General features: G+C 52.9%; 1 protein-coding gene across 1 annotated transcript; it reads right to left on the bottom strand.

Annotated features, from left to right (window-relative positions):
• Nucleotides 1–175: 175 nt before the first annotated feature.
• Nucleotides 176–18177, bottom strand: LOC105700741 (mucin-17). Its single transcript, XM_023434327.1, has 19 exons — nucleotides 18091–18177; nucleotides 12779–12839; nucleotides 10454–10636; nucleotides 10133–10392; nucleotides 9595–9849; nucleotides 9343–9528; nucleotides 9009–9274; nucleotides 8456–8925; nucleotides 8253–8375; nucleotides 7636–8100; nucleotides 7021–7372; nucleotides 6765–6938; nucleotides 6611–6691; nucleotides 6435–6533; nucleotides 2556–6347; nucleotides 2389–2413; nucleotides 1523–2251; nucleotides 399–603; nucleotides 176–318 (listed from the first exon to the last, which is right to left on the bottom strand). Exons 1-19 carry the CDS (start codon nucleotides 18097–18099, stop codon nucleotides 176–178), a joined length of 7878 nt encoding a protein of 2625 aa, XP_023290095.1. The 5' UTR covers nucleotides 18100–18177.
• Between the last annotated feature and the right edge of the window lie 668 nt (nucleotides 18178–18845).

Below are 18845 nucleotides of genomic sequence, written 5' to 3'. Positions count from 1 at the left end.
GGCGAGGGCGGGTATTATGCGCTTAGAGCTGGGCAGAAAGACAGATTACAGAGAGACAGACAGACAGGAGACAGAAAAGATCGGCCACGTTGACGGTGGAGCACCACCGACCGCTATCCACCTCCACGAGTAGTCCTTCGGGAAATCGATAAGGAGTATCTTCCGTTCTCCGTCTCTAGTTTCCAAGTGATCTACCTGCAAAGGGCGAGGACCCGGGGACCGGAGGGTCCGCCAGGGTGATCGCGAGTTCCTGGGCTCTGCTGCTCTGGTCCTCCGCGTCGATCCTCAGCTCTTCCTCCGTTCCCAGCCGAGAGTAGCCTGGAAGGCAGAAAAGTCTGACGGTCAAAATCGGTGGCCCGAAACCGGATTATTTTTGTTTTTTCCCATTACGTTCTCACCCGTGATCCCGTCTTCGACGCTCCGACTCGAGTCTTCGGGGTGGGCCCTTCTGCGGATGGTATTGCTGCCGGGACCCAAGCTGTAGGAAGTTGAAATCGAAATCGAGCTGCTAGTCCCGGACGTCGGCCTGGGGTTGGACGTCCCGTCGGGTCGGACCAACGTTCCCGGCTTCCGGTTGATATTGGGGAGCTTGAAGAGGTTCACCTGTTTAACGTTTTTTCGTCTTAACTCCTGGCACTCGTCGAAATAATTTCTGTTCTCTCTTTTTTTTTTTTACTTAAAGGAATTAACGTTAACTCGAGGAGCGACAATTATCGGTGCGGTCCTAACCATTCGGTTTGGTATTCTAGAACCTAGGAACGCGATGCGGATAGCGGACAGAGACCGAAGCGCGGTAGTTACTTTCTTTCCGGTGATCCGCATTAAAAGGATGGACCTTCTTCTAGGTGGAGAAAACGGTAGATAGTGAAGGAAGTTTGCGAAGAAAATGTAGATGGTAGTAGACAGCGTTAATGCGATGGTCTTGGACGGGTCCGCCGTGGGTCTCCTCGCGAGGTCGTAACTACGCCCGCGATGGTTTCCTGGATTAGGTTTTGGAAGGTTTTGGGCGATGATTTGGCCGAGATTCGGATGGATCGACGAGTTATTATTAGTTATTCGCCATCGGAGTCCTCGATGTAGATTACGGACATCGAAGGCACCGCTCCGGACGGCTCGAAATGGTAGATTTTCTCTTTTTTGTTTATTTGAAGCGTTAGCTAGAGGAGGCTTTCGCGGTTCGTGAAGAGATCCCGATCGGATCAGGTGACTTGCCACTGACCTCGTCGTCAGTTTGGGTGGTTCGACCGTCTTCCTGGTGACCCGGAATCGCTTCCGAATTTTCGGGAGCCCTTGCTGGCCTTCCAAACATTGTCACCGGGGGGAGCGAGGAGAGTCCGCTCTTCCGATTTCCCGAAGAAGGAACCGTCCGCCGAGAATCGTTATCCTGTGGAGTTTTTACACGGATCACTCGCGAGTTTCGATTTCTACCTACTCTCGACGAAACCGATGGATTTCTCGAAGAACTCGCCGCGGACGTGTCCTCGAACGATGGTCTACGTCGTCGAACCGTCGCAGCACTTGCCGTAGTTATTTGTACGACGTCCGTCGTTTTCGAATCATCGTCATCGGAGTCTATCGATTGTTCGGTATTTCTGTAAGACGGATCGGGCAAGGATTCGGTAGTTTCTTTCGTAGTTTCCCAAGAATTCTCGGTACTTCCTGCTAAATCATCGTAATCCACTGTCGTAGTTTCGGGCATTTCCCGGTCGGTAGTTGACCCGTCTTTAGGAATAACGGGAGAAACCCTAAAATCTTTTTCAAAAGGAACTTTCCCGGAGGGCACGTCGAGTTCATTTCCGCGAACTTCCGTAGTTTCGTCGAAACTACCGGGCGTCGTAGTTTCGGGCGAAGAGGAGGCCTCGGTGGAGCCTTCCACCAGACTTTTGGTCACGTAAAACCCGCGAACGACGTCCGACTCGGTCAATATCGTAGGTAGCTTCCCTCTGACCGTAAAGGCCTTCGGGGTAGCCGCGGGATCGTAGAAGCCGTCGTCCTTTCTTTTCACGATATTTCTCTCGAGCCCGTCGTCGACCTTCCTGGTTCCTTTTCCAGCTTTATAGACGTAGAGAGTACCGGTCCCGACCAGAAGCGGGTCCTGAAGGTTCTCTTTGTCGGTCGACCTCTCCTCGACTTCTCCGAGAGGCGGTCCACCGAAAATTCCAGCAAACCCGGTCGAAGCCGAGTACTCCGGCGTAGGGACCGTTTGCAACCCGAGGAGTTCCTTCAGGGTCGGTAGCCTAACGGTATCCACCTGGAAAAAGAAAGGATAACGAGAGCGAGGTACGGTCGGGTCCTTCGACCGCTTCCTCAGGGACGACTTTGCTGGGGGGCCGTTTTCCTGCTCCGTCCTGGGGGATTTTCTCGGTCCAACGAGGCGGCAAGGCGAACCCCACCGAGGCGCTCTTCTCTCTTACTGTAAGTTATCCTACGTCTTCGATTACGCATAAGTCTTGTCTTCGGGGTATAGGAGGGTGCGGCGGGTGGTCCGGGCAGGGGGCGCGAAACGGAATCTACAACGGGAGGCCGGACGACACCCGATTCCAGGAGTCGATCACTTCCCGGTCTGCCTGCCGCCCGCGACGAGGTTGTTGAAGACGGACTCGATCTCGATGGTCGACGACTCGGCCGCCGGCTCCGTGGTGAACCTGCCGTCCGGAGAACGCGCGAATTCGCTCTCGATGGGCAAGGTCGACCACTCCGGGTTGCTCTCGGTGGTGTCCTTGTGCCTGATCTCGTTGGAGAACTCGTCGACGTCCCCCCGCTCCTCGCCGGACCTTTCCGTCGCGGGTCCCGGTCGTTCCTGAGGAACCAGGACAGGGACCTTCGAGGTCGAAGAAGAGTACTTCGTCCTGATGAGGATCTTCTGCCTCTCGGTGGTCCCGGACTCCGCTATGGAGGTCACGAGTCTGGTTACCTCGGGGTGGACTCGGGACGCCGGCGTCGTGGTCTCCGTTTCCGGCAGGCTGCCGGTGGCCTCTTGGACCTCCTCTTCGGGGTCCTTTTCGGAGGGTCTCGGCGTCGTCGTGCGCAAGGACTGCTGTTTCCTGATCTTCGCGTCCGCGGCGAAGTCGAACCTCTTCGCGGGGATCAGGGTCTCCTTCGGGACGGACTCGGTCGAGCTGGCAGGATGAAGACGGTTCCTGGCGTACGACCTGTTGTAGCTCTGCGGGGTGGTGCTCTCCCCTCCGTCGGCTTCCACGTCGACGGAGTCCTTCGACTCTCCCACCAGGGAATCCACGACGATGGCGCTCTTCCGGGTCGCCTCCTCCATCCTCTTCAATGATTCCGGTACCCGGAACCTCGGCCTCGTTTCCGGCTTGTAGTAATTAGAGATCGCTGGTCGACTCTCCTCGTTCTCCTCCCCGTCTTCCGGCTCCTCGACGTCCTCTTCGTCGCTCTCTCCCAAGAGACGAAGGGCTTCCTCTCTTCTCGCGTCCGAGTCGACTTCGGTTTTTCCTCTCCAGTCTACCGCTGGCTGAGAACTCGAAATCGGGGACCAGGTCGTCGCGGTCGTCGTGAAGCGCTTCCAGAACGCTGCCGTGTCGGTCTCCTTGGTGTCGACCCCGAAAAGGACATCGTGATCGATCCGGTTGGCGTTTCCGGTCGTGCTGGGGAAATAGAAGGGAGTCTCCGTCACGGCGCTGTCGTTGGCGCTTTCCAGCCCGTCGGCCTCCTCTTCGTCGACGTTGTCCTCCGTTGTCGAGCTCGTCGAGATGACCGGGCGTCTCCTGACGAAGAGGTTTCTCCTTCGCTTGGAAAGAGCCTCGACGTTGTCGCTTTCGGGTTGGACTCGAGTTTGGGATCTAGTGTACAAAAATCGCTTTGAACTCTCGGTCACCGAAAACGTGGATGTTGTCAAGGGTCGCTTTCTGACGAACTTCCTGACCAGTCGAGAACCGTACTCGGTCGTACTCGAAGCATGGTAGGTTCTCCTCGAAGGTGACGAAGAGACGGGAGAAATCGTCGTCGTCGTCGTCGTCGTCGTCGGTAAAGAATTAAAATCCGTGGTCCCTACGACCGTGTTGTCCTCGGAAGTCTCGGTGGTCTCCTCGTGGTAAGCGCCCGGAAGGGAAGTGGAATAGCCGTCGATGACGGTGGTCTCATCAGGGGGGGCACTCGGCTGGATCGTGCTTTCCTCCACCGTGGTCTCCGTCGTTACAAGGGGTGACTGGAGGATGGTGTTGTCCAGAAATCTGTCGTCTCCGGGTTGTACCGGAAGAGAAGAACTTTTTGCATCTTCGGGGACGCCATGTAACCCGCTCGTCTCCGAAGCTTCGAAGTCCGTTATGGAACCGGTTGCGGTGGATTCAGAAACCGCCAGGGTGGATCGACGTTCCGCGTCCGTTGATCGAGAAATCGGGGTCGTCGGCGTCTCTTCGGGAAGTGGACGAAGTCTTCGAACCACCTTTCGCCTCCTGAAGGTCTTCGAATCCTGATGAGCGTCCTCCGGGAGAACCGAAGTCGCGGTCGAGGGCTCCGCGAGAGGTCTCTTTCTCTTCAGGACCTTTTTCCTGATCCTGTGGTTCTCGCTCTTCGAGTTGCCGGTCGGATCCTCCGTTGTGGATGAATTTGCGTCCTCCGATCCTTTCGCACTCGTCGAGACGGAATCCACGGGTTTGGTGGTCCCCGCAAAATCGGGGACGAATCTGGTGGTCTCCGCCGAAGAGTCGTCGACCGGCAACCCCGAAGAGACCATCGAGGACACCCTCGTTCTCGACTCCACGTCCTCGGCATTCTCCGTGGTATTCTCGGCAATGGTTCCAGGATCTCGCGTTCCGCGATACGCTTCCGTCGTTTCCACGATCCCTTCTGCAACGTTCAGGATGAATTTCGTAGTATCGATCGAATATTCCGTGGTAGACTCCGCGTCCTGAGCCGTCGCTTCGCTAGCGGCGATCTCCTCTTCTCCGCTATACGTTACGGGATCGGTTCCCGAGGACGAAAAGGTGGTATCCTGGAGAATTCGAGGAGTCACGGTTCCCGAATTAATTCCCGCGTCTCCGGTCGTTTCCTGGAGAGTCGACGTCTTCGAGGAGTCCACTGTAGTCTCCTCGTTGACCAGGTCCCTGGAGTTCCGAGTAGACTGCGTGACTTCGTAGGGGCTGGTCACCGAGGACGACAACCCGGCGTCCAGAAAAGGGAGCTCCGTTCCTCTAGTGCCGTCTCCGAGGTCTCCCCTCTCGGACGAGGTCCTGCCGATGATCCTGATGTTGGAGAAGCCGGCTCCCTCGACCTTGGGTCCTCGAGCCTGGTTGCTTCGCCCCCTGACCCTGGCTTCGGGCTGAGTCGCCAGCCTCGAGGTATCCTGACGGATCCTGAAGACGCGGCTGTCCTCGGGGTCGCTTCCGCGTCCAGACTGGGTGGTCCTGAAGAATGGCCTCTTGTAGCGCGCTCCGGGGCCCTCCGAGGTGTCGGCAGGTGGTCTCGTAGGAGAAGTCGTGGTAGAGCTGGTATCGGAATCGACCCGACCCCTGGTCCTGGTCCTGGACCCCGAGGTCCTTCGTTCGGCTCCCGGATTCGAAGAGGGAGGCGCGTACCTGCCTGACCCTCTGGACCCGCCGGGGCTCCTGGACCTACCATCCTCTTGGGATTCCCGATCCTGAGCGGCCCCTCGTCCTCTCGCGGGCCTACGGTCGCTCCTGCCGGAGGGGGTCGCGTCCTCGTCTTCGGGGTCGGGCCCAGGAACGGGGTCCGTTGCCCTCGACCTCCCTCGACCTCTGACTTGCGAGGGCCGCGATATCGTCCGCGTCGGGGTACTCACCTTGGGCCGGGCCGGAGTCGCGGGAGGGACCGGGGTCGTGGCCTCCGTTGACGAGGCCGAGGTTAGGGTCGGCCGACTCCTGCGCGGGAATCCGAAGGGCCTCGGCTGGGACACGGCCGCGGTGGTCCCTCTGGTGAACGCCTCGACGGAGCCGGAAGCCGCCAGGGTCGTCAGCAGGATCTCCGTCGCGGATTCCTGCACCAGGCTGACCGTCGTCGCGGGAGGTGAAGTCGAGGTAGACTGGCCGAAGTCTGACGCGACCGTAGACGTCGAGGCAGGGGCGTCGGACGGCGTCGGAGGACTCGAGGGGACCGAGGAAGTCAAAGTCGGCAAGGTGGAGGTCGAAGTGGAAAGCGGAGACTCCGATTCAGGCTCCGAGGCCTCCGTAGTCGTCGAAGAGCCGGACGAAGTCGTGACTTCGGTGTGCGGAGTAGTGGAGCTGGGGGTTGTCTCTTGGATCGGGGCGTAGGACTCCGTCGACCCCGAAGAGGATGCCAGGGTGGCCGTTAAGAAAGGATTCCGCGACTCCTGGCTCTCGCTCGACTTGGAGGTCGTGCTTCTGAAGCGCTGGATGTTGATGTACCTGCTAAGGGAACAAGGAAAAAGGGACAGGGGATTTTGTTAATACTTTTCCATATTTTTTGAAAATCGGCGATCAACGAGCCATAGAAACCTGGGCTTCGCGGGGTGCTCCTCCTCGTAAACGGCTCGACCGTTCGGAGAATCGGATCTTACGCTCTCCTCGGCCTGCTCGCCTTCCTCCCAGTTGCTCCTGAGGAAAGAATCTCGTTCTCCCAGTGCTTCTATTTTTGTTAACGCTTAAATGCGACCGGTAATCGTTTTACTCACTTGGCCGATCCGGGCCTTATTCGCCGAGCGCTCGGCCCCCCTACGTTGATCTCCGCGTCCTTTTCCACGTCGTTTTCATCTCTGAAGGGAACGATTAAATATTTACAATTAACGGACGGTAATAATTTTATCGATTATCGTTCGATCGACTTACTTCGAGACCCCGGGTCGACCTCTTCGAATGTTCACGTAATTCGGAGTCGTCCTTTTTAGGGATGACGCAGCTTCGGGGTTGTCGTTCACCACTCTTTCCTCCGTAGAGGCCACGTCGTCGCTGTCTTCCTCGGCGTCCTCGTCCTCGTCTTCCTCCGGTGGTCTCGTGGACGGTCTAGACGATCGTCAATTAAAATTTACTAACCGCTCATTTCCGGCGGAATTTGAAAAAATCGGAAAATTTCTGCAGGAGGTACCTCTGCCTCTCGATGGTCACGTACTGCGGCTTCTTGCTCCTCCTGAGACTCTTGACTTCCGGGAGGTCGTCGAGGCCCTGGAACTGCGCCCCTCCGGGTCCGTTCTCGAAGTTCCTCCTGGAGTTCTGCCTCCTTTCCTGTCGTTGTTCCTGGGGGGACGCGGAGGGCGATGTCGTCGACCCTCCGAGGAGAGAGCCGGGATTCCTGTTCGCCTGCCGACTCAGAACTCGCTCGTACAAACTCCGGCTTATCGTCGGCGGGGTCACTCGACCACTCGGCGAGGTTTTCTCCGAGTGGCTTCCGCTATTCCTTTCTTGGAGCAGAAGCTGCTTCTCCAGTTGCTCGATTCCACCTGATCAAGTTTGACGCGCGATCTCAGCGATACATTTTGCACGGTCCAGCGAACGTAATCGTAATCGGTCCGCGTAACTCGTCGCTCCTCGTGCTCTCTTACGCGTAATGGGAAGTACGACCGGTCTTGTATATTTAACATACCCGAACCCCGGAAGAGGACCCGAGGGGAGAAACGTTACGCGAATGGATAAATATTTTATCGGCGTAAAATTAAATGAAAATAAATAAATCAAAGGGATCGATAGGGTACGTCCAGTTTACCGGCTTTCTTGATGAGGTCGATGAGTTCCTTGATGACCCTCGGGTCTTCCTCCTCGTCGAGGTCGCCTCGGTGCTCCACGTGGGCTCGACCGACGTCCAAGCTGGCGGTAGTGGTCGGCAGTTGGGTGGTCGGTTTGCTCCTGGATATGGTTTTGTAGAGCAGAGTTTTCGGCGTGGTAGTGGTCGAGGGGGTCTTCCCCTTCTCCTTCTCCGCTCTCCTCTCGGTCTCCTTGTCTTCTTCCTCGTCCTCCTCTTCGTCCTCGTAGTACTCGTACTCCTCTTCGGGTTCCACCGTGGTCGTCTTCGGGGACGTGCTGTACAAGTACGTGTTCCTGCTGGTGGCAGCCGTGATGGGAGCTCTGGTAGTCGTCACGAGATTTCCCTGATTTCCTTGGCTCTTCGCTTTCGGACAGATCACGTTCCTAGGGTAGTCGCAGGAGTCGGCGGCCTTGTTGAAGACCAGACCTGGAAGAAGCGGATCGAGTCATTTTTTTTCTACCTTTTCGACGCCGCTTATTTTTCCCAACGTCCATCCACTGCGAGTCGCTGTAAAATTATTTTTTTAATTTCAGCCACATTACGAAGAAATAATACGCGAATCGAAACGGTTTCGGTACCAGAGGGACAGGTGAACTGGTGGGCGACGATTCCAAGACCACTGGGACCGCTGTCCAGGCACCAGAAGTACTTCTTGCAGTCCCTGGGGTGCGGGAAGAATCCTTCGTCCTCGCACTTGAAATCTGAGGATCGCAAGTCGAGAGGCATCGGTAAGTGGAATAATTGAAAATCCTCCAGAATTTCATCGAAAATTGGACCCTACCGCTTCCAGGGTCCGGAGTCGTGGGCGGCTCCGGGGTCGTCAGCTTCTTGCTGAGCGATTCCTCTCCGACAGAGTCTAAGGATTGCTTCTTCGAGGCGTGCTGCCTTCGTCTCTGCTTCCGTCTGCCATTTTCCTCCCCGGATCTTCCGCGATTCCGGGCATTTTTCGTCCTCCTAGGTTGTTCACCGGAGTCGGCATTCCTGACGGCATTTCGGGAAGGCAGGGACTCCTCTTCGTCGTCCAGAAAAGAATTCCTGAATCGGGGGATCTGTTCGTCGTCCTCCTCGACGTCGTCCCGGGCCTCTGGGCGCGATCTGGAGGAACCGATTCGTCGCTTTATGGTGGGGATCGCGGTGGTGGTCCTGCGATTGCTCGTCAGGATCTTCCTGGGCACCTCGCTCCTCAGGGTCTGGCCTCCCGTCTTCTTTCCGTTTTCCGAGGGTTTGGACTTTCGTGCCGGCGGAGATTTGCTGAAACGTGAACGTTTAATTTTTTATACCGACCCAAAAGCGACGATACTTTCGGCATTTAAAAGGAGTGATAAGCGGCTAACTCGTTTCCAGCCATGAGGGCCTCCTTGGCAGCCTCGATCAAGGGGTACGGTCGACCGTGACATTTCCCTCTGAAGTCGTCATTGTCGATGGACCAGAACATGATCCCGCCCAGATTCCTCTCGTTAACGTATCTCGCCTTCAGCTTAACGATGTCCTCGTCGTCGTAGCCGACCCACTGGTTTCCTTTGAACGCATAGGGCCCCATGGCCGATGGATTCGGCTGCACGACCTCCCAATCGTCGGAATTGCCGACGTTTTCGCAAATCTGTTGCAAATAAAATTGAAAAAATCGTTGAATACGATTTTTAAAATTAATGCCAACATTGGCGTCACCTCGTAATAAGCAAGGTAGCCCTTTTCCCTGGTGGCGTCACCCTCCACCCCTGGACCATCGGCCGGCGAGCCAAGATCGGTCGACTCGTCGTTGTAGAGGGTGTAGGAGCGTCCATAAGTCGGGATGCCCAGGACTATTTTTTCGGGAGAGGCTCCGTTCTTCAGCAAATAATTTACCGAGTGATCCTGACAAAATTTAATTACATTAATTAAAACGCGTTCACCCTCGTCCTTTTCCAAAGAGGCGCTTACTATGGTAAGTTCGCTGTCGTAGTTGTACTCGTTGTCTTCTTCCAGGGGCAATAGCGGAGCATGGTGGTTGACGGCAGGTTCGAAAGCCGAGTGGTAGTCATAAGACAGGACGTTGAAGAAATCCAAATGGTCGTTTAATCGAGGAATATCGTAGCCCTTTTCCAGATATTCCACCCCTGCCGGGACCGCCATCGATAGCTGAAGTCGCGGTCGGCCCGTCTTCGAGTTTTCCCGCTCGAACTCTTCTCTCAGCTCCTGAAGAATCGAAGAATTCTTTCGATTTATTTCCATGTCGCCTTGAAAATATTGCGTCCGAGAAAGGTACGAATTAAAATGCAATCCTCGAGAGGAGATCAACCGCGCCTACAGGCGCGGCCTCGAGAGGCGGACCGGACAGCCTTCCGGGAGGTGAAAAATCTCCCTGCACTTTCACGCGTGCCCTTAAAGGTAAAGGTGCGCAAGTAAAAGCGAGCGAAATATGCGGGCAAGTGATCGTAAAAAATGAAAACCTCGCATGGACGGGGAAGGGTCTTTGTACCTCGACGAGGTCGGCGTAGTTGTCCTTGTCTCGTGGCTTCCCGCCGTCCCTGAAGGCAGGGTACTCCCAGTCGAGGTCGAGGCCGTCGAAGTGATTCTGCCTGAGGAACTTGACGGCGTTTTTGACGAACTCTCTGCGTCTTCTGGGCTCGGCCACCATGGGCGAGAACCTGCTGGACCCCTCGTTCCACCCACCGATCGCCAACATGGTCTTCAGGTCCTTGTTGTACGACTTCAGGCCATTGAACTTCGCGTAGCCGCCTGCGAGTTCGCATTTGGTTGAAATATCTTCGTTAAATATTTCTTACGTGGTCTTCCTTACCCTTTTCGATGTCCTGGTACTTGTCGAAAGGCTTCAGGGTGTTATCCTTGGTGAATCCTCCGAAGGCATAGATGAGGTGGGTGCAGAGATAAGGATTGATATTCTGGGGCGAGAATTTCGCGGTTCCCGGTCTGTAGACGGACCAGTTCGTGTAGTAACACACGACTCTGCGTTCCGCGGAACCTGGATAGGAGACGCACTTTTCTTAGGACAAAAGTGGACAAAAGTGGACAAAAGTGCGTAACACTCCGAATGTACCGAATTTACGAGGCTTTCTCCGTAAAAGGGCGGAAAAAAACAAATATAAAAAATAATACGACCGGGTCGATAATTCGCACCTTGGCGAAAGTCCTAAGAACGTAAAATGCACTTTTCCGCGGAGGGCAACTTTCTTTATCGGGAAATCGGAAGCGATTCCCAGAAAAAACGAGGAAAGACGCTCTTCGGCTTCCCAAGATTCCCAGTCTTTAAAAGGATGGTCCAGAAACGGACCCGAGTCGTTGCTGAGCTCTTCGGAGCGTGTTTCAAAAAATGCCACAACTGCGTGTGGACGAAATTTCCTTTCGTGCGTGCCGTACGCATTTCCTTGTAGAGGAAACCGTAACATAAATGGCCCGGTGAAACTATCGAGTGCACGAGAGAAATTGAATCGTCAGCTTTCGTTCAAAGGAACGCAACCTGCTCGGGGAATCGGTAAGCCACGCGAGGTGCCTCCACGTGCTCGATTTCGACGTCGAATTTCGCTCAATTTCCCTGAAATCGGTCAGGCGGTTCACGCTTCTCGCCAGGAACTTGCCAGGAATTCCGAAAAAGTCGGATCGAGAGAGAAAGAAAGCGATGCCTCGGCGGTACTCGACTTTTTGTTATATGGCAAAAGTTAATAACCCCGCGCGTGAAAGTAATCGTCGAATGTGAGGTAATAACAGGCTCGAATACGAGCGGAATAATGGCGTCTAACGATAACTAGTTCACCGATGATAATTTAAAATATCGTCCACCTGCGATTTTATTAACGCGTGAATTGTGCCGCAATTAGGTAGTACGAACGGTCGGACGATTTCCTCGATCTTCCCCAGGAAACCAGGAAAGGGTAACTAGAAACTGGTCACTGTACCAAAATCCTTTCGTCTTTCCTGTTTTTCCCCGGTGATTCGCGTCGCTGCGTTCGCGTGTTACGCAGGGAATGTGAAAAGCACGCATCCAACTCCACTCGTGATTACTCGAGCAATTCGAGGCATTCGAGAGACCGAAACGAAAACGAGGAAAGGAGTTTTATCGCCGTGTCCGAGATTAGACTCGATTTCCGCAAAAACGAGTCCGGCACCGTCTTGCGTTTAATTCGACAGTTTTTTTTTTTTTTGCAGGTTTTTGGATTTTACGCCGCGATCCAGGACGCGGTATTAGAAATTGACAACTTAACGAACACCGAGCCAACATCCGGTCCAGGCGGGTCGCCTCGTCGATCGAGCCTGTCCAAGTGGCGGACTTTAATTTATCATCGGAGTGGCCGAGCAAGGTACGTCGACAATTAGCTCGAAGAATTTTAAAGACTTTCCCCTGGACCGAGGACCAGGAAACGCGGACTCGGCGACAGCGAGAGACCTCGAGCAAAAAGGAATAAACGAGACTCCCGTCCTAACGGCGGTCCGTACCAAACCCCGGATAGTTCGCCTTTACGACTTTCGAGGTAATACTCGTTCCCATTTTCCTTTCCGCGAGGACAATTCTCATTTGACCGCTCTTACCATCTCGGCAGGAAGGATACGTCGCGTTAAGCGTCAAATTACCGGCACCTGAAAGTCAGGTTTAAACATCTTAACGGTAGTAATTGCGTCCTGGCACGAGTCTGCGCGTTAAATTAAATTAACGCGGACAAACGTCGAATATTAAATTTAAATTGCGCGGAAATAATTATTTGGGCGTTAAATCGATCCGCTATGACCCGATACAAAATTAGGACCGAGTCGTTAATCATTTATTTCGAGAGTATTTCGCGCGTTCGGAGTTTCCAGCTCCATTCGCGGTAGTTCCGCAACCGGAAGTAGGAAGAAAAAAATCCGAACAAAAAAATGTCGAAGAAGGGGAAACGACCGGGCCTTCCGGTGTCGCTGCCGTCGAAGCTCCGAATGCTTCGCTCTCTTTTACGACGTCTCTATAAAACCGGGGAATAATAATTTTTTTTTCTCTTCCTTTCCACGATCCCGTAACGATCGCAACGGCTCGCGTCTCTCTTTGCGGCGAGGAGTTAAACGAAATTGTCCGCGCACCTCCGTGCACGTACCATCGTTCCAGGAATAACGTCGACGTTTCTCGTCGCGAACTCACCATATCGAAGCGCCAAAAGCAAGACGATCAAAGTGAAAATCCTGGGGACGATGAGCACCTTCTGCAAGAGAGAAAAAGAACGATCCACGGATTAGGGAAGTTTAATAATTCCTCCCAGGGCGCGCATACGTGCTCGCGATCATTTAACGTGCGCGCATCGAACGTGCCGCCTGCACCTGCCTGCGTTGCATGAGCAACGAGTCCCGAAAAGGATCCGACACCGGATACTCGAAAAATATTCAAATCGACCACGATCACCATTCAAACCGTCCGGAAATTTCTTACGACTTCGGTATCGAAAATCGTTTAAGCCGACGACCCTGGAAAAACCTAGGGAGGAATTAAATGAAACTGGAGAGGCTTTTCTTCTCGGGTGGGCGTGGACGGATTTTCGATTCGATCGGCGAGAGATAATTGGCCTCTACGTATGCATAAATCGTCCCAGATACTTCCGAGCGTTACGTCGATTACGTGGTACCGTCCTCCTCCCGCAACGTTACTTCCCCCGTCCGACATCCGTTCACCACCTCTTACTTTTCGACCTATCATTTTTCAAAGGCGATCCTGGATCGACTTCCACGGCGTTTGCCGTTCCACGTTCCTCCGCGCGTTCTCGGGCCTTGGGCCTTTCACCCTGCCGCGATTATTCCACGTATTCTCTTCCCGATGGAACGAAAACGTTCATTTTCCCAAGAGGACGAGGATCCTCGGACGCGGTCCCACTCTCTCCTCCCTCTCGAAGGGTCCGGAGGTCCCGGAAACGCATCGAGACGCCGAGTTTCTGGGTTCGGGTTCGTCGGATTATGCAACCTGCATGTGGAGAGAAAGCAGAGGAACTCGCTTTCTCGGCTTCTCGGCCGTTTCGGCGTGTCCCCGGGCCCCGTTGCGAGTTACGTTCACTCGCGGATTAATTGCCACCCAAAGGGACATCTACGTGCTCCTCGAGGACGCGCGTGGGAGCACTTCTTCGAGTTTCTAGGAAGAAAGACGTCGAAGACCTTTCAAGGCCAATGCGGATCGACTCGATTGCTTCCGTTTCGAGGGACCGTAGTCACTTTTTAAATCGGCTCTTATGGATAAAATTTACTCGAGTCCGATTATCGGTCGATTCCATGTTGGGCACTTGGACGGATCGATGTCTCGACCGCGGTTCGATCGAGTCGGGGAAATTTTCGCCAATTTCGAATGACACACTTAATATCCGCGGACTCGAGGGACCGTTCGCCGTTCGCTCCCGATGTAGAGAGTAACGATGAGTTGTCATCTGCGAGAGAGCCAACCGCCTCGAGAGTCCGTTCGTTAAGAATCACTTTTCAGTGACTACCCGTTTTTGTTAAGTATTCTTTATAACGCTCGCACGCGTCGCGGGAATTTTCATTTTAATTTTACCGCCGTAAACTCGGAGGGAGCCGTTGGAAATAAATTCCACCGCCGAATTTTGCCGCGGGTCTGCAAGATTCGAACGTAAAACGTAATTGCGCCATCTTAAAAGGCCCATGAAACGCTTTAAGTCCTCCTAAAACCGAAGTCGGTTTAATCTAAGTCCCTTAAAGTTCATGCGATTTTAATTCGATCCCGCGGGCAGTTTTAACGAAAAAGGAGAAACCGAGAAGATATTAATTGAATCGCAATCCCCGCGTTTTCGGGAGAAATTCAGGAACGGGAGTGTCTTCTTTTGCTTCCACCTTGTTCGCGTCTTTTGTTCATTTTTGATTAAACAAAAAGCCAACCGAAGTCGTTTGCCTTTCGAAAGTGGTCTTCGAGATCCGTGACCGAGAGCAAACTACCGAAGACCGGGCAAAATCGATTCGCGGAACGTCCAAGGTCGGCTCTTCTCCGGAATAATCCTGCTATCTCCGAAGATTGTCGAAAAATTCGACAATGGCTCGAAATCGCAAAATTAGTCGAAGATCGTAGCTGCCTTAGGTGCTCGATCCAGACGTTCGAATATTCTTGCAGAAAATGGCGCAAAAAGGATAATCGTTGAAAAATTACCTGACACGTCGGTAACGCTCCATAAGGGACAGTCTACCGTGTTTTTCTTTTTTTCCTGGTAATCGTTAAAACGTTTAGCGAGAGTTATCGTATAATGCAAGAGGCAGGACGATCTCGCAGGTGTAAAAGAGCCTCGGGTTCCTGCAGGGGAAAGCCATTTTGCTCGACTTTTATCGCCTCGAAACTCTCCTTTAACATCCCTCCTCTAGGTAGGTACTCGTCGAGGGGTTATTATCGAAGAGGCAGTAAATACGATCGGGTGATTAACGCGAAATTCCGATAACTCGGGCCTAATATATGCGGGAAAGTACCTTTCGTCCCAGCCCACGTAAAAATTCAATAAACGCGTCAGACGACGATGCGGCTGTTAACGATATAAAAAATGATATTTCTGAATTTCACCTGGCACTCGTCTCGAAATGTGTACACGCGTCATCTTACGGTACCGAGTTCCTTTACCGAACGACGGTTCATTATTCGTTCGGTGTCGTTTGTCGTCGCTTTAATAACGGCAGTTCGCGTGCACGATGGCGACAATAAATGCGAGCCACAAAAGTGGAGCGATCGCTTTCTCTGGCAAAACGACCGCATAAGGCGAACAACCCTACGATGGCAAAATACCCCGTAAACACACTTTTTATATATCGACTGTACGAGCTGAGGGCAATTTTGCATAAAATTATGCTTCGCACGGCGCGATTGGAATTTCATGAGAGATTATGCAGGACAGCGCGAGTGGCACACGTAACGAATTCTTTTTCGAGTACAAAGGATTTCTCCAACCGCATTCGACGCGAAAGCCGTTTTTTATCCGGCTCTCCTACACGTACCTGTCCGTTCTACAAAATGATCCAAAGTCATTTGCCCCTTGATTTCAATTGCCGATTAAATATCTCCCTCTGTCCTGCACCGTCCGGAATCGATTATTATTTCTGTCGACAAGTGTCGGGGGTTCCGTTGTAAAAAGAAAAAGTCGGTAATCGTCTCGTTTCCTCGAATGTCGGACGATCGAACGATGATCTAGTAGTCGGAGGCAGGAAAGAGCCTTAGGTAAGGAGGAGCTCTCGTGTGTCCGATCCGGTCGGAGTGCTCGGCTTAACTCACTTTTACTTTCGAAGGAATTTGCCGGCGGCCAGCCGGACTTAAACTACACCTCCTGCGAGTAGGTAAGTACGGTAATACGCGGACGCCGAGGAAGCGAAGTCTTTTTTTAAACCATTTTTTCGGGGGCCTTTAACGTCGTGCCCTCGATCGAGAGTATCGTTTCGGTAATTATTCCAGTCCGTAGCGATTAATTTATTCGTTTCCCCACTTTACCAGAGTCCACGATTTGCAAGAGAAAATGGCAAGAATTGCCGTACCGGCATTGCACTTACAATGAAAAATGAATGGATTATTTTCGATGCAAGGAATCTCGCGGGTTCTCCAAAATGGCGACCGAATTTTATTTCGACTCGCTAAAGACCGGCCCGAAGAAAAAATGTCGATAACCCCAGAAGCTCGACCCCGCGTTCTCGAATGTTTTAACCGCGCGGGGGTAATTATTGTTCCTCGTGGTTGGAAGAAACGCCGGTCGGCGCGAACGTAATTCTTCCAGTCATTCCGGAGAAGAAGGTGACTCGTACCGTTACAATTTTCCGCGGCCAATTTAACGTCACCTTGCGCAATCCGTGGGTCCGTTTCCTTGAAATACTCCCCAACTACGAGAGCTCGACGTTCGGCAGAGAAATTTGACCTCTTGCGCGACGTTGGGAAGTCACCGAGCGAAATGCCGTAATAATTGAGAAAATGGACGAATTCGATATTTCACGATCAATTTCCAAGCAATAATCGTATCTAGTCACCGTGACGAGTTTGGCCGGTTTCCAAGGAGAATCTCATGCGAGGTAGGGATCGCTGGATTTGTGGAAAGGTCAGTGGAGACGGTGGAGACGTCCTCGTCGTTAAGGTCGACCGATTCCTGTTTTCGGTCAACTTTTTACTTTTGTCCTGAGATGAAAATAGCGGAGGCTCCCGTTCCTTTCTCGCATACCTCGCGAGGGCAGCCGTCTTTGAAGGTCGCCGGTTGGAGTGGTTCACTTTCTTTTTCTACGATTCGAGTTCCCTCTCTTTCTCGACGTTCTTCGGATTTTTCCATAAATTAGAAACGTCCCCGTGGTCACGGGAAAATTCTTCCTCTTTTCTCTCAATTCCTAGCATTCTTGCCCCCCAGTCGGGAATAAAAAGTACGTTTCTCCCTTTTCTCGCGTCGGTCGGAGGACTTTGGTTTTCTTTTTTGAGAAATTAAAATTCCCCTCCTCTCTCGAGATCCCCCAACTTTTCGTTTAATGCGTTAGTTCTTGCAGTTAGGTTTTAACGTTCCGTTTCTCTAATGGCTGGGACTAAAAAGAGCGGAGTCCACTTTTTTCCTCTCTCGGGATCCTCGGGACGTCCGCCGCCATGTTGGAAGGTCACCCGTCGACGGGCGCACCTTCTTTCCAGAGAAATTGACTTTCTTTCTCAAAGACCAACCGGTTGGTGGGCCTCTCGGCTGGATCTCTAAGGTTCTACCTTCCCTCCGAGTCCTCGAGATTCCTGAACGCTTCGGGAATCTTCGAGAGTCCTCCGTTAGCGAAAGAATCGACGGCCGTCTCGTCGGGATAGGACGCCTTGGATTTCGAATTTTTTCGGATTGGCGCAGGAAGTGGTCGAGGATCGTTAGAACCGCGGGAAACGTTGCTCCACGCTTTTCCGTTCCGGGATTTTCTCCCGAATTTCTGGAAGATCGTTTTCAATTTTTCCCAAAATTGCGAGGGAAAAAAAGAAAAGAGGTCTCAGATAGATCGAACAAATTCATTTAACAAAAGCGGGACGGCAATGTACGAGCAAGGCGTTTCTCGGGACAATACGTAGGATCGATCGTGTCGGATATATCTTTTGAAGCGCATCTCCGCGAGAGAAGATCGCATTTATCTCTCATCGAAGAGGACGCGGGTACGACCTTTCGACGACGCGTTGCAAAATGTCAGCTGGCTCTCCGACATTTTATCCCCGTTTTCGCTGCAAACGGCTACGTACGCGTAAAAGTATCTCGTGGCGATTACGTTACGAGTTACGGATTACTCCGATTCGTTCCTTTCGACCCCGAGATTCTCCGATTACGGATCGATGGAATGTAAAAGGAGCTCGCGAGATAGAGTTTAAAAATTCATCGCGGAGAAATTTCCAAAGTACAGGACCGCTTTCGAATTCCGAATTAATTCTAAAGCCACCACCTCGTTCGAATCGACCCCATGTCCCACGATAATTTTTCTCGCTTTGCCCGAAGTATCGCTTACTCGATCCATCTCGGTAGCACCCTGGTATCCTCAAATTCGGCACATATCGAGGTCCTTTTTCTCGCGGCCACTGATAACGGACTAAGGATGATTATCGGAGTAATCGAACGGGAGGCTTCGCGATCCGTAGGGAAGTCCGTCTCGATCGAGGCTCGGGAGGGCACTGGGAGGCTCGTTACTCGATAGGTGCCCTGTTACTTTCATGGGCTGGACACACCGTCGCCCCTCCAGATTCTCTTCGAGTTCTGGCAGGACGTCCAAACGTCATCCCCAGGAGATCCTGCCGATGGACCGGTGGGGGAGGTGAAAGGAAGACATTTCGCTCCTCGTTCGCGCCCGCGAGAACCGAACGATCGCACCGTTAACAAAGATCTTAATAATTCCACAGATTCCTCCTATCCTGTCTGGGGAAAAATGTAGACTCGCCATCTTTTTTCTACTCCACGCGTCCCATCGACTCTTAGCGAAATCACGAACCGATCAATGCCGCTCGGTCCATCGATCGAAACCGAAGAAAAACTCGCGCTGGAAGTCCGATCAGGTATCGAAGCGCGTGTCGGCACTTCTATACTTGGAAAATCGGATTCTTTCGATCGAAGCCGAGAAATCAATGAATTCGAATGCCAGATACATCGCATTATCCCGTCCCGTGGCTCTCGAGGAGCTTCTCGAGAAAATCGAGAGACACTGTGGAAAGTCGCGAACGTGAACGGGAACTCGAAGCGACGTTTAAAGCCTTTTCTCTTCGATCGTCG

Source organism: Orussus abietinus, unplaced genomic scaffold, assembly GCF_000612105.2.
Source record: "Orussus abietinus isolate OABI.00-Male unplaced genomic scaffold, Oabi_2.0 scaffold9, whole genome shotgun sequence".
In the NCBI taxonomy this organism is placed as follows: Eukaryota; Metazoa; Arthropoda; class Insecta; order Hymenoptera; family Orussidae; genus Orussus; species Orussus abietinus.
Note: the sequence above shows the minus strand (reverse complement) of the source record. Positions and strands in the feature narration are given on the sequence as shown.